We start from the raw sequence: 14,826 nt of genomic DNA on the forward strand, positions 1-14,826 counted from the left end.
CAAAAGACACTGTTAGATATCCATGGCACAAGGTCACGCAGAGCAGACCAGGAACAAAGACTAGAGGACCACTCCCCTCAGAACACCCGGTAGGACCCCAGGCCCCGTGTGGGTGCTCAGTGATAAACATTCCCCAGGGAAAGAGAGCTCAGATTAGCTAAATACCCAAACATTTGTGCACACATATAGCCCAGTCTTTTGGCATTTGTTATTTAAACTTTAATAGTTGTATAAATCCTATCGGGCATGACAAAACAACTGAAAACAGCATTTAAGGCCAGAACTGTGGGCAGCAAAACAGTGTAACTGCCTTCTTATTGGCAGGAGCCTTTTTGGGTAACGGTGTGAAAAAGAACTGAGAACTTTATGCATATTCCACATATACAGAAACACCCTTTGTACAGGAACACACGCCTAAGTGTGCCTGTGTATATACACACATACCTTTTCTGATACAGTAAGCCACCACATAGGCTACAGTAGACACAGAATACATAAAACCCAAAGATGTTCTCTTTGACATGTGTCCCTAAAAACCACAGTGCAATGCAAAAATCTTGCAATAAAAACTAGAGTTTATGGAAAAACGGGGTTAGGAGGACAACAGTCAAAAACTTTATCAGTGACACGTTAAAAAAAGATAGGGACCTACCAAAAGTGGTAGCAGTTTTATACATACTAAATGGTTGAGAAATATACATAAATACCATAATAAATAGCCGTGTAGCCTGTAGCCTCGGCTGATGCTCCACTGGTGTCCCAGTTCCCACGGGGCCCAGGATGGCAGAGTCCAGTTGCTCCTGGGGGGAGGGTAGTTTCAGTGGATGGCAACTCCTGGGCCGGGTGTGGGTCTTGGCCATAGAGGAAGGTGGGGGAAGAGGTAGAGAAAGACCAGCCCGCGTCAGCCCACAGGTCCCACTGCACCGTAGGATCTAGGGCACTTCACCTTGAAAGAGACCAGAAGTTTCCTTGTGGAAGTGGGTGTTGGAAGGGTGGATGCTTGTGAGTTATCCTGAACAAGAACAATTTTCTGTCAGATGCAACGGCGCATAAGCAAACACAAAATTTGTGTTATGCTCAAATTGTTCCTGAATATACCAATCACATTTGGAACAAATTCACATTTTTCAAAACAAGCATCACAGCAGAATTGACTGTGTTCTTTTTGGACTGGAGAAGATTCATAGAAGCCATTTTCCCTGAACACAAGAGGAGCCAGAGGAATGATTTATGTGGTTAAAAATAAACATACAGGCTTTGCCACCCCTTCTTCCCCATTCTTGGAATCAGAGGACCTGATGCTTTGAAAGCAGGAAGCCTCAAAGACACTGAAGGGAGGGAAACGTAGATACAAACACACAAAGACGGATGGGAGGAAGAGCAAGAAGAAATCTTAAGGTCAACACAAAGGCAGAAACTGAAACAGACAAATGGCAATTCTTTTGCAAGGGCCTGGCTACAGGCTGGATGTGAAGGTTTCTTTCTGCCTCGGAATTCTCTGCTCCTCCTCTTTGAGTCCAAGTGGGCAATGACCTCAGGCCTGTGACATTTGATGCAGGTAGCTGGGTTTGTATCAAGGGCGAAGACAGTGTTTGATTTGGGGGCGTGGGCAGGGGTGAGGAGCGGGTGTGGTAGCAGCCCCAGCCCTCTTCCTTGAACCTTAACACAAGGCCGCGTGTAAAGGAGGGTCTGCTGTGCACTGCTGAGTGACGCGGAGGGCCGAGGTCCTGAAGTGGGCTGGCAGCTGCAGTGGAAGAAAAGAAGACAGAGCAAAGCCCCCCCACTCTGGGACTCCTGGAAACACACTTGGTATTTGAGTGGGGGCAGAACCCTCGTCAAAGCTCTCCAAGTTCTCCTTCCATGGCCCGGACCATGATGTAGAGCTCAGCCAGGCCCACTACGGAAGCCACAATCACCGCAGCCAGCACCCTCTGGGAGAGAGAAACGGCACAACGAAGGAGACAGTCATCAGCTCTGGGGCCTAACAAGTCTCCTGTGCTCTTTCCTTCCCCCAGCCCTCCAGAGAAAGGATCAGGTTCTGGTGCCTTCCCGTGTCTGGGCAGGACACACAGGAATAGCACGAGGAGGCCAAGATTCTCTTGGGAATATTGCTCACCCTTGTTGCATACATGCATGTTTACGGACTGTCCCCCTTCTGCCACCTTCCAGGTCTGTACCCCATGTCCTCAGTCTGGCACATTGCTCCCCCAGTCCAATGCCCCCTTACCGCTGCCATTTCTGAGAAGATGTACTGGCTTCCTAGGAAGGTGCAGGTAAAAGCTGCTGCCACAGTGATGATAAAGTTGAAGATGGAGATGACCACTGCCTTCACTGACCTCACTGTGGGACAGAAAGCTCATTGTCAAATTCTCGAGGAATCCTCTTTGGGCTTACACGCATATGCATACACGTGAGCATGCAAAGCCCCTCTCCCCTCCAGTTAGTTCTCCCTTGGAAGGGATTTCAGACAACTCAGGGTGTGAGGGTAGGGAAGGTTCGATTGAGCTTCTCCTATGGGAGAAGGGAGGGATTGTGGTGGTGACAAGCTCCCTGCCCCACACCTTCGCAGAGCGTCTCACCTTGGCGTCCAAAGTCAGCTAGAGTCCCACTGCGCCTTGGTGCCTGGGAAGAAGAGCACATGGTATGCCGAAACATGGAGGTATCTCAGGGACTTCTCATCTGTCAGTTAAGATGAGGACGGGGCACCCTTCACACTCTTCCTCAGCGCCAATTTTAACTTTTTCTGCCTAACCTGACGCTTAGGGGTAGGTCCTCCTATCATCAACACTGTGAGAATCAGAGTTTGTAGACAAGAGCACAGCCTCCATCAGGGCACAGGGAAGCCCTGTGTTACACAGCGGGGAATTCTGCCCCAGGTTTTGCTTCCAAAGGTTTAAGTGAATAGGATTTTTTTTTCTGTTCAGAAAAGCTGGGTGCTTTCTCTAATGGGCTATGACCAAAGTTATCAGTTGACTTGGTCACCTGCTAGCTAAGAGACCTGTGAGGCAACTGGGCGAAGGAAAAAGAGTGAGCACTGGACTCTAATCCCAGCTCTGACGGCATTCAGTCTTCAACTTCCTCACCTGCAAAATGAGAGGAATAATACTTGTAATGGTCATGTTAAAGGACGGTGAAGAAAGTACTTGGTAAGCTTTCTACTAGAATGTAAGACCCTTGAAGGCAAGCATTTTCTGTTTAAAAAAATCTGTTTTCCCAGTGCCCAACATACAGTTAAGTGTCTGTTATTCAAACTTAGCTTTTCCTGAGCTTGTCTTCTCATCTGTAAAATGAGATACCATATTCTCTGCATATCTTACAGAGTTGTTACAAGGAACCAAAAAAGATGTGTAAAAAGCTGATAAAAATTAATTTTAAAAAAGTATGACATCATTTAGTCTCTAAATTCAGAGCCCTCTGGTGGCTAGTACAGATCTCCAGGGGCCAAAAAAAAATACAACTCCCCTGTGCCACATCCTTTTACAACGAATCCATTGGGAGCATCAATATATCCTCTACTTCCATGATTCCACCCAGTTTAACCTCCTTTGAGCTGGCCTTTGTAGATGAATTTTTTAATTCATCCATGAATCCTGAGTGAAGCTAATGAACAACTCCTGTTTGATGAATGTAAGATTTAATGCTGAAACGGTTTTGTTTTAATTTCAGAATTCATCTTTAAACAAAGTTTAACTATGTATTTTTTTGTGCTTTTCTTTCCCATCAGATTAGGAAATCATTGAGTGAAGAGACATTCCCTCCCCACAGAAGAGGCTCTGGGGCAGAAACCACAGTTGTTTCCTTCCTCTATAGTCCTCTTCCTGGTAAAAAAAAAAAAGGACTGCACACAGTCTGAGGCTGAATGTCGGTCCTCACCTGGCAAATGTTCCTGGTGATACGGTTGTACTCCTCATTGGCCAGCTGAACTTTGATCCGCTCCAGGCGGGCGACCAGCTCTGGATTCTGAGGCAGAAGGACAATGTGGGAAATGTGAACTATGGCCTGAACCCCCTGTGCCCACCCAAAGTCTCCCTCAGTCTCACTAGCTCTCACCATGGTTCTAGATCTAACTCCTTTGCTGTCTATGTTCTGGCGATTCAGGCTCTCTAGGTCTAGATTTTTCTGTTCCCAAAAGGGTCAATGCTCTCTGCCTCTTTTCACCCCCTTAAGGCATCCTCCGAGAACCCACCAGAGCTGAGGTTCACCTCCCCCATCACCTCTATTACATACCCTCGGCGGTCTCACCACCTCGGGGAGATAGATCTCACTGCCTTCCAGGAGCTCGTGAAGGAAGAGAGGCGAGCCTGGGAAAATAAGGTTTGTATGGTGATTCACAAACGAGGGGGAGGGGAGCCAGGCCTGGGTCCTGCGTTTTCTCCGCCAGGTGGGGACCACGCTCTCACACCCTCTCTGAACAGGATCTTTCAATGAGAAATGGCTGACCCACGAGCGACCCCAGCACAGCTCGGCTAAGTTACGTGACCGCTGGGTGAACAGGACAGGGAAGGATGGGAGGGGAAAGCACCATCCCTCCAGTTATTTTCATGCATGGGCACGGATAATCCCCAAAGAGCTAATAATCCGTGAGTCACTTAAATTTACCTTCTCCCCGCCCCACCCCCATCCCATGTTCGGATAAGCCAAGTACTTTTTATTTTTTTAACCTTGAGTGCTAGAGGAGGCTGGAGCCTAAGAAAGGAGCAGCAGCCTGCTGGGGTCTGGACTTCAGGTGGGAGAGCTGAGAAATGTCAGGGCTCCTTCGAGATGGTCCCCGAAAAAAAAAGAGCCGGAGATTTGGGGCAGAAAAGGGACTGCAAAGACTAGAGTCTTGGTCCAGACGAGGGCACGGACCTTCCTCTGAATCTGAACCTTGTTTTCAATGGCATGAAATACTATACACATGACTCGCCCAGGGTCACCCGGCCGCGATGCAAACGGGGGCTGGAATTGGAACTCAGGTCTTCGACATACGGCTCGGGCTCGTGTTTCCCACACTCCAGACCTGAGAGGGCAGGGCGGGGGGCATGCGGGAGCCCCTCTCCCCTCCCCTCATCAAGCCCGTGCGGGGTGGCGGGGGCCGGCGCGGAGCTCTCACCCTGCTCCCGGAGGTGCTCGTGCAGCTCTCGGAGCAGGCGGAAGGGCACCAAGGGCCTGGGGTCTTCGCCGTCGCCCTCCCCCTCGGCGGCCTTTCTCTTCCTGAGAGCCGTTTCCAGCCGCGCCCGCAGCTCTCGGGGCAGGCCGGCCGCCTCCAGCTCCGCCCCAGGGCCCAAGGCCCGTCGCAGCCGCTCCCCGGCGCGCACGGAGGACGCCATGTTGGGTCGGGCGGTGTCAGGTGACCGGAGGCGGAGCCGCCGAGAACTTCCGGGGGAGCCCTAGAGCGGCCTGAGCGGGGCGCGGCGCGGCGCGGCGCGCGGAGTTCTGTGGGCCGGGGGCGGGGCCGGGCGCGCGGGGCCCTGTGGGCCGGGGGCGGGGCCGGGCGCTGCGGAGGCGGCACGCAGGACCGCGCGTCGGCGTCCGCGTCTGTGACCGTGACCGAGTCCGCGAGTCCGCGGCGGCCCAGGCGCCGACATGGCGGGCTGTGTAGCCCGGCGGGCCCTGGCCGTGGGCGGCCGCTGCTGCTGCTGGTGGCCCCGGCCTCTGGCGGGGGCCCGGACGCCGCGGCCCCTCGCGACCTTTCCCCCAGAGCTCCCGGCCGCGGCCACGGCGCGGAGACACCTCTCGTCCCGGTGAGGCGGGGGACGGGAGGGGGCGGGGACTGAGGCTCGCGGGGCCTCCCCTGGAGAGGCGGTCTTAGGGATTTCGTGTTTCGCAGCCGGTCGAATGTAAGCTCCTTGAGGACAGGGCCTGGGAGTACGGGAGCTCGCTCTTTCTCGGAGGCCTTGTGGGCCTTTGCCGAAGGCGGGCAGAGTGTAAGCTTATTCTGGGCCGGGACTCTTGAGTGTAAGCGCCTCGAGGGCAGGGGCTCGATTTTGGATTTGGCCGTACAGCGCCTAGACCGGTGCCTGGACCATATAGTAACAGGCGGGTAGAGTGTAAGCGCCTCGAGGGCAGGGGCTCTTGTATTTGTCTTTACCTCTCCAGTGCCTGCCACATAGTAGCAGGCAGTAAAGTGAAAGCTCCTAGAGGCAAGGACTCCCCTTTCTGTCTTTACACAGTAATAGACAACTGGAGTGTAAGCTTCTAGAGGGCCGGGACCCTTGGTTTTGTCTTTAGATCCTCAGTGCCGGGACCGTGCAGTAATAGCTAAGTAGGGCAGAAGCTCTTTGAGGGTAGAGACTTTGGTATTTAGGTCCAGAATCTCAGAAAGTTAGAGCTAACCTCCCAGCCCAGTCCTTACTTAGCACAGTGCCTAGGTAGTAAACCCTCTGAGGATGAAGACTTGTTTTTACAACTCAGAGTCATAGAAGGAGCTAACTTTTGGGTTTCTGAGAAGTTCATTGATTTGCCCAAAGTCACCCAATTAGTTTGTGTGTGTGTGTGTGTTTGCATCCCCAGCACCAACACAATCAGACAACAAACATTTATTAAACACCTACTGGGTACCAGACCCCGTGCTAAGTGCTAGGGTTACAAAGAAAACCGATGGCTCTTGCCCTCATGAATCTCACAGTCTGATGGGGAGATGGGATGAAAACAACTGTACAAAGAAGATGTAAGTCGGATGAATTGGAGGTTATCCACAGAGGGATGTGAGCACCGTGCCTGGGCTCATAATCATTAAACAAACATCAAGCATCTATTGTGTGCCAGGCCCTGTCCCAGGTGCTGGAGTTACAAAGACACAGAGTCCCTGCCCTCAAGGAGCTCCCGGTTTGATAAAGAGAACATGTAACTAACTGGGTGTATAGAAGAGTATACGCTAAAGAAGGGGGCCTTCAAGGGGATGGCACCAGCAAGGGGGAGGGGGCATGTGAAAGGCTCCCTGGGGAAGGTGGGATTTGCATTGAGCCCTGAAGGAAGAAGAGCTGAGGGGGCCAAGCATTCTGAGGATGGGACAAGGGGGACAGCCAGTGCAGAGAGGAAGGATGGCATGACATGTTTGAGAATCACAAGCAGACCGTCAGGGGAGTAAGGTGTAAAAAGTCTGGAAAACTGGAAGGGATGATGTTATGAGGAGCTTGATGGGGGATGGGGGGGGAAGGGATAGGGAGCCACAGCCGGGCATTGAGACCGAGCAGGTCCATGGTCAGTCCAGAGCTGTGTGTAGAGAGAGCCCCGAGGCCAGGGTGGAAAAAAGGGGACTTACAGTTCCTAGTGTGGCAGCTGAGGGAGAGCAGAGGGTGCTGTGGCTCCTGGGTGGTGGGCCTGAGGAACAGAAGGGATTCTATTAAGTTTGAGATGCCTCCTGGACACTGGGCACAGGGTGCCCAAGTGGCAGGAGAATCTAAGCTGCTTGAGCCTGGAGATTTTGGTTTGTGTTTTATATCTGTTGTTCTTAGCTCGTAGTAGGCAAGTAGAACGTCCTGGGCACAGGACCAGGTTCATTTTTTGTCTCAGAATCCTCAGTGTTAAACATGTAGTGAGTGTTTGGTGAATTCTTGTTGAATTGCGGGGTGGGGGGCCCCTAAAAGCCAAAAATTGAGTTCTAATCCAGTGTTTATTAAGGTTTGTGGTTAGCAGGGCCCTCATGGTGCTAGTTTGCAGGGGCATTTGTACTCAGGGTTCTTAGAGGAAACCTGCAGGTGGATTGTAGAGCTAGGAGGCACCTGAGTCCCCTGAATCCAGCTCTCTCATTTTACAGGTGAGGAAACAGGCCCAGGTTGGTCATGTGACTTGCTCAAGGTCACACAGAGACCTGAAGCAGGCCCCCAACTCCAGAGCTGCGCCATGTGCCTGTGCCACACTGCCTCCTGCTTTGGCCATAGTTTCTAGGTTTAATTCTTAGACCCCAGCATCCTAGGTCTCCCATACATGGGTATCGACTTCTCTGAGGTTTAAAGCATGACCAGAAGCAACAGAAGGATTCCCAGGCTTCCTTGTGGCTCCTGTTGGAGACTCAAGGGGAAAAGGGGTCTGGTCTCATCTGTGGAGATAGAGCTGATACCTTTGCAGGGGAGGGTGCAGTGACTGGTGGGGGACAGGAGAGCTCCAGGATCTTCACTTCTGATGAAGTCTGGGAGGTTCTGAGAGGCATCCCCAAAGTGCATGGGACTGCAGGGAGTCTCCCCAGCTCAGACCAGAAACTGAGAGGGTTTATTGTAGTGCCTAAATTAGGGACGAGCCCTGGGGATGTCTGGACTGTTCTGATTGGAGCCTTTATAGGAGACCCACTTACAGAGAACCTACTGTGCGCCAGTCACTGGGCTAAGTACTTTACAGATCGTCATCATAACCTGGAGAAGTAGGTGCTGTTATCTCCATTTCACAGTTGAGGAAACTGAGGCAGACTTGCACAGGATCTCATAACCAGTAAGGGTGCAATGTTGAATTTGAACTCAGAACTTCGTGACTCCAGCCCCGCACTTCACTGCCCCCTAGTGGCCTCAAAACAAAGCATCTGCCATGTGGTCATTGGTACGAGTATCTTCAGATCTTCCTCACTTAGCTCGGTCTGTCCCTTAAGCTCAGTATCTCAGTCATTTCTCCTGATGGATGGAGCACCCCAAGCCGCTCACCCCAATGCTCTTCTCTTCAGAAACCGACCAGAGGGCAAAGTGTTGGAAACAGTTGGAGTATTTGAGGTGCCAAAGCAGAATGGGAAATATGAGACGGGCCAGGTGAGTGTGGGGGAGCGAGGGGAGCCGGCTCGCCCTTTGTAATCACCGTGCATGGGCTGCTTCTCTTAGGGGTGACGAGCTCAGTGCTTGGGCCTCTCAGCTCTGGGGGCGGGGCTGGTTCTGGGTTCCACCAGTGCTGAAGTGCGTGGTAACCATCATTTTTGTTGGAATATTGGAGTTACCTCTGACCTCATGAGCCCATTGGGGGTTTTCTTGGCAAACACACTAGAGTGGTTTGCTTTTTCCTTCTCCAGCTCATTTATAGAAGAGGAAACTGAGGCAAACAGGGAAGTGACTTGCCCAGGGTCACACATCTAGTGAGTGTCTGAGGCTGGATTTGAACTCAGGTCTTCGAGGCTCCAGGCCCGGGGCTCTATCTTCTGGGCCACTTAGCTACCTGAACGATGATAGTATTAGTCAGCATTTGTCTGGTCCTTTGAGTGCTTTATAGACACATGACCTTATTTTATTCTCAGAACGGCCCTTGGAGGCAGCTGCTGCTATTATTCACATTTTACAGACGAGGGGTTCAGTGCCTTGCCCAGGGGTCTCCACTTAAGTTTACGTAGGGATGGTTTGGTTTAGGGAGACTGAGATGCACATGGAGGAAGGTCCCTTAAGTCTGCTCAGGAGGGGAGTGATCTCAGGGCTTCGCCATGTAGCTTGGAAGGGCAGTCACCCCAGGCTGGGCAGTTGTCTCTCCTTTTCTGGCCTCTGATTGTGGCCTTGGTATCACTTTGGGTCATGCTCTGGCCCATGGAATGTCCTGAGATTGAGGAGGGGGCCAGACCGCCTGGGCTCACTGCACTCTTCTCTTGTAGCTCTTTCTTCACAGCGTATTTGGGTACCGAGGGGTCGTCCTGTTTCCCTGGCAGGCCAGGTTGTACGACCGAGATGTGGCTTCTACCACCCCAGAAAAGTAAGCCTTCCTGCTGTGTTTGTGTCTCAGGGTCCCAGGGGAGCGGTCTGCAGGGAGAAGAAAGCAGCTAGTAATGAGTCCGGGGGGTGAAGACGGTGTTTCCCCAAGGGCTCTGGTGGCACCATTGAGTGATGGGCACAAGAGTGCTAAGTGCCAGAGAGACGAAAAGGAAGGCCTGAGCCGTGCCAGCAGATGCCCTCAGTTTCTAGTATCTACCCTCCAGGGTCACTTTGAACATTTGCTTCTAGCTGCACGATTACAAGCCAAAGCTAAAGTGCCTTCAGAGTGACGCTTGCTAACCTTTTGGGAGAGGAACTCACTTGGGGGCTGTGTCCTCAGCTGGTCCCCCAGCTCTGCGTTCCATCCCGACCCTATAAAAGTAGGTTATGGAATAATAAAGGGCTGCTGCACTCAGATCTCTCTCCCATACCCAGGACAGAGAACCCAGCTGGCCATGGCTCTAAGGAGGTGAAAGGCAAAACCCACACGTACTACCAGGTGCTGATTGATGCCCGGGACTGCCCACACATAGTAAGTGTGCAAGGACATTGGGCCCTGGATTCCTTTGACCAAGGGAAGACCAGTGCCCCTGACTAAAAGCCTTAGTGGAAGCAGCAGGTGTGTGTGGTGGGAGTGGGACGGGAAACAGCAGAGCCTTAGTTCTTCCTAGAACCAAGACCAGGGATGAAGTCCCCTTACCTTGTGGTCACGTGGAGACCAGTCCCCCAACATCTGTCTTGCCTCAGTCTCAGAGATCTCAGACAGAAGCTGTGACGTTCTTGGCCAACCATGATGACAGTCGAGCCCTCTATGCCATACCAGGTAGGTGATGGAAAGTCTGAGCTACCTTCCCCTTGGCCACTTGGCTGGGAACAGATTGTTGGGGAGGGCCAGGTACTGGCTATGCCTAGGATTCTTCAGGAAATGCCTTCATTTAGCCAAATGGTGGTACTCATGTCCGTGGGAGTCACTGCCTAGGGACAGGGAAGCCAAATGGGCCAGCCCAGTCCTTGTTGCCTCCCTAGACCTTCTCCCTTCCAGCCAGAGCAGTGAAGGTCTCCCACTGGGAGCCCTAAGGAGTGATGGGCAGTGACCTGATCCCCATGGGCACGGGTTGGGCCATTCTGCCCTTCTATGAGCCCCTTTCGTGGGGCTCACTGGGCTCCTCTGGCCTTCTTCCCTAGGATTGGACTACGTCAGCCATGAAGACATCCTCCCCTACACATCCACTGACCAGGTCCCCATCCAGCATGAGCTGTTTGAAAGGTTTCTCCTCTATGAGCAGTCCAAAGGTACTGGCCCCTAAATGCATGCTGGGCTGGGTTGGATGGCCTTTTCCAGAGACTGTGGTTGGGCCCAGAACTTGTCCTCAGGCTCCTCCTTTGTTTTAGTGTCCAATTAAGCAGGGGCCTGTGTCTCCTGGGGCGGGGAGGGCTGGGGACGGTCTGAGCAGGAAAGGACTCCAGGAGACCCTTCTGGGCTGGGCTGTGAGAGCAGAGTCCTGGTGTCAGCTGGTGGCATCACTCCTCTGCCAGTTCCACCCTTTGTGGCCCGGGAGACCCTTCGTGCTTGGCAGGAGAAGAATCACCCCTGGCTGGAGCTGTCAGATGTCCATCGGGAAACCACCGAGAACATCCGTGTCACTGTCATCCCCTTCTACATGGGCATGAGGGTATGTCCCTACTCTTGGCATCCCTGCTGGGGTGTGGGCTACTCACAATATACTTTGCTGCCCGAGAATGTGATTCTCCTGGTGCTGTCTCCCTCCATATTTGGTTCATTTGATGTTTTCTCTGGCACCTCCTGTGGGCAACAGAATGGCCCCTTCTGACTCAGGGTGGGCAAGATGGTGTCAGGCTGGTCCAGAGCAGGCCCCTGTGCACCAGGGTCCCGACCTGGCCCAGGCTTCTGCCACATCCTCTGCTTCAGGAGGGTGGTGGGAGGGAGGGCTGGGGCTGGGCCTCATTCTGGCTGGTTACACTTTCTCTTCCCCTCCTTCTCTTGCACCTCGTGTGACCGCTACCCAAAGTCAGCAGACGTTTAGTGGGTAGCTTCTGGACAATGACATCTATGAGGGTCTAGGGCAGAAGCTCCCCGTCTTATCCTAGGGAGGAGACGGGAGGGGCTGTCAGGCTTGCTGCATCAGCTCATGTCCAGTGCCTACGGAGGACGTACCCCCTGCTCTGGGCAGATGCGGTCCCTTTTCTCTGGGTCTCATGGGCTTTGTGCTTCTTTCCTTAGGAGGCCCAGAATTCCCACGTCTACTGGGTAAGTAGTTTTTCTTTCCATGGAGTCTTCAGGACGGGGGATGGGGATAGGGATGGTGGTGGTGGTGTGGTGTGGTGTGGTGTGGGTATGGTGTGGGTGTGGGTGGGGTGGGGTGTGGTTGAGAAGAGGGATGGACTCTTCCATTCTGACCAGGGAAGGAGAGAGTCACATCAGATCCTCAGGCATTATTCTTATTTCTTCCTGACTCTGGGCGGGGAGGAGAGAGAGAAGATGTGGGTGGGGGTTGAGGAGGGGTCACACCTACCAGGCCAGTGGCTGCCTCTCTGCCCGAGTCCTGACCCTCTCCTTCCTTGGGCAGTGGCGCTACTGCATCCGTTTGGAAAACCTGGACAGTGATGTTGTACAGCTTCGGGAACGGCACTGGAGGATATTCAGCTTGTCAGGCACCTTGGAGACAGTGCGAGGCAGAGGGGTGGTGGGCCGGGTAAGGCTGAAAACTTCCCTTCCTGGCTGCACTTGGATTCTCTGGAGGCTTGGCCCCAGGACCATTTCTTAATCCCTCCCACTCTCATTTTTCTCTTGTAAGTTGGATTGGGGGCTGGGGTGGGACAAGCATTGGAGACAGAACTTCTGGCAAACACTTTATTGATGTCTCTGGGATGAAGTCTGGGGCTTTTGGTACCAGGGATCTTGTTCATCATTCAACAAGCGTTTACTGACGCCGTCGGCCAGGTCACCTTAGCTGGCACCAGGGGGAGGCACCTACAGGCTGGATGGTGTTGGGCACCATGTTCATTCCTCTCTGGGTCTGGAGGCAAGGGCATCTGATGCCCTTCTGTGTGGACTCCGACAGAGGCTTCAGGGCCATGGTGGATGGCCATGGGCAGCAGGGGCAGAGAAGAGAGTCAGTCCCTGTGCCAGGGTCCACTGCTCCTCATTTTAAGTGTTACCTCTCCTCTGATTCTCCTCGTTTCTCTTGGAACCCCCAGGAACCTGTCTTATCCAAAGAACAGCCAGCTTTCCAGTACAGCAGCCATGTCTCTCTGCAAGCCTCTAGTGGGCACATGTGGTGAGTGAGCTTCTCATTCTGGCATAGCCACCAGGGCAGGGACTGCTCTCCCTCCTGGGCTCAGCTCTGGGCCCTTCTGCCGATTCGTTGTGAGTCCTGTCGGGGAGGGGGAGGATTGATCTAGACTTGTTCCTTCTTGGCAGGTTTCCAGTTCCTCCTGGTCTGATTGAGTCTTAGGCACCAAGGGCTAGGGGAGGAGCATTGATTATATACTCGGGGCTACTTCCTGGTGCCCTCTCATTGGGTCCCGTCAAAGGTCAGTGAGACAGCTGATGAACCTTGCATTCTTACTGCAATCCAGCAGACACTGGAGGCATTCAGAGCAAGCTCAGGGCAGGGCCCCTTTGGCGGACTAGTGAAGCCCAGAATGTTTTTAAATACATAAAATACACAGGACTACAAAGGAAGATAATTATATTGAAATATAGTTGTCACAATATTTTTTTTAAAAAAAGTTCACGGACCCCAGGTTAAGAACCTTTGACCTAAAACAAGACAGTGCTGTTTGAACATTGCCATGTGTGTTGGATGTGTAGATGTAGGATTGGTTAAGCATTTCCTGTGTTTCTGGACCATCATCTTTCCCTGTGCTGGGAAGGTGAGAGCTTCAGGCTACTTTTTTCCATAGCCAAGAAAGTGGGGTTCCTAATGAACATGAGGGGCTCAGGCCACAGCCCCTCTTGAGCTGGATTCTTTCTTGTCTTGTAGGGGCACGTTCCGCTTTGAGAGGCCTGATGGATCTCACTTTGATGTCCGAATTCCCCCCTTCTCCCTGGAGAGCAATAAGGATGAGAAAACACCCCCTTCTGGCCTTCACTGGTAGTGCAGCTCAGGATCCACATCCAGCCTTGGCCTGCCTGAAGAGTGACTTCCATCTCACCATGGCTGCAGAACATTGGACTCTTCCTTCGCTTCTCATGGGCTACCTTGGGTTTGGCGTCTCTTATAGTTTGTTCCATTTGGTTGGTTTTGGTTTTTTTTTTGGGTTGTGTAACTATTTTCTCTAAAGACCCACTTTGGGCTCCTCTAAAACCAGCCTTCCCTGACGTGCTCGCACTATGTTCCAGTAAACCTTCCCGAGCAGGAGCCCAACCTGCTTGGCTGCCACAGGAGACAGGAGGGATATCCCTCTGCCCATTCTATGAGTTGCTTCGGAGTGTGAGATTTGGTCAATAAATCGGTGCACGCCTGGCCACCCTCTCCATTTCTACATCATGGCACCTCTGCCCTTTCTGGCAGCAAAGAAACCACCAGAACGCCAGGCACGATCTTTTTTTCCCAGCACCTTTCCCCCCGAGGAAGCTCCACTCTCCAGCTTGGGTCATCAGTTAGAATGCCATCTGACCTGACCTTTGTTGCTATGGAGTAAGTACGGAGCCAGGCAGATTCTTTCCCATTCTCTTCGGTCCCTGACAACAGCAGGATGAGAGCGTGGAAGTCACGGAGAAGTCAACTTGCGCGGTGTTTAGACTCCATGTCTACTTTGCTGAGAAAGGCTTTTGAGGACACAGGTCACCCCAAGCTGTCTGGGGAAGGTGACCCATAGCTTCCGGTGGTAGGGCTGGTTAGCAATTTGGATTCCTGGGCCAGAATTATAAAAGGGGGTGATGGATGTAATTCAATTAAATGATTAGGATCGACAGAACAGGCCCCAGGGGCCTCTGCTGAGAACTTGTTTTCTGTCTTGCCTGGAAGGTGAAGTGTTATTTTTCTAAGTAAAGTAAAAGTAGGGTTGCCTCACCGACAGCAGGGCTGTGGGCTACCCTGATCCTCGCCCTGTTGGGATTGCTTGGGCTGTCATGACCAAAGGGGTAACGTGGCCTGTTCAGGAGTTAAAATGATCCAGGGAGCCCCTGCCTATGGCATAACTGGACCACCTTGGGTCTTGGGATCTA

At 52.5% G+C, this 14,826-nt stretch overlaps 2 protein-coding genes across 2 annotated transcripts; one reads left to right on the forward strand and one right to left on the reverse strand.

The window, feature by feature from the left end:
- Nucleotides 1-196: 196 nt before the first annotated feature.
- Nucleotides 197-5,417, reverse strand: TMEM199 (transmembrane protein 199). The gene is made up of 6 exons (XM_036769127.1): nucleotides 5,093-5,417; nucleotides 4,228-4,301; nucleotides 3,874-3,960; nucleotides 2,580-2,622; nucleotides 2,228-2,340; nucleotides 197-1,931 (listed from the first exon to the last, which is right to left on the reverse strand). Exons 1-6 carry the CDS (start codon nucleotides 5,307-5,309, stop codon nucleotides 1,836-1,838), a joined length of 630 nt encoding a protein of 209 aa, XP_036625022.1. The 5' UTR covers nucleotides 5,310-5,417; the 3' UTR covers nucleotides 197-1,835.
- Nucleotides 5,418-5,444: 27 nt separating this feature from the next.
- POLDIP2 (DNA polymerase delta interacting protein 2) lies at nucleotides 5,445-14,677 on the forward strand. Its single transcript, XM_036766578.1, has 11 exons — nucleotides 5,445-5,723; nucleotides 8,633-8,714; nucleotides 9,536-9,633; nucleotides 10,068-10,164; nucleotides 10,380-10,455; nucleotides 10,818-10,925; nucleotides 11,169-11,305; nucleotides 11,875-11,901; nucleotides 12,221-12,346; nucleotides 12,852-12,931; nucleotides 13,640-14,677. Exons 1-11 carry the CDS (start codon nucleotides 5,566-5,568, stop codon nucleotides 13,752-13,754), a joined length of 1,104 nt encoding a protein of 367 aa, XP_036622473.1. The 5' UTR covers nucleotides 5,445-5,565; the 3' UTR covers nucleotides 13,755-14,677.
- The last annotated feature ends 149 nt before the right edge of the window (nucleotides 14,678-14,826 follow it).

The sequence above is a fragment of the Trichosurus vulpecula genome, chromosome 7 (genome assembly GCF_011100635.1).
Source record: "Trichosurus vulpecula isolate mTriVul1 chromosome 7, mTriVul1.pri, whole genome shotgun sequence".
Taxonomy (NCBI): Eukaryota; Metazoa; Chordata; class Mammalia; order Diprotodontia; family Phalangeridae; genus Trichosurus; species Trichosurus vulpecula.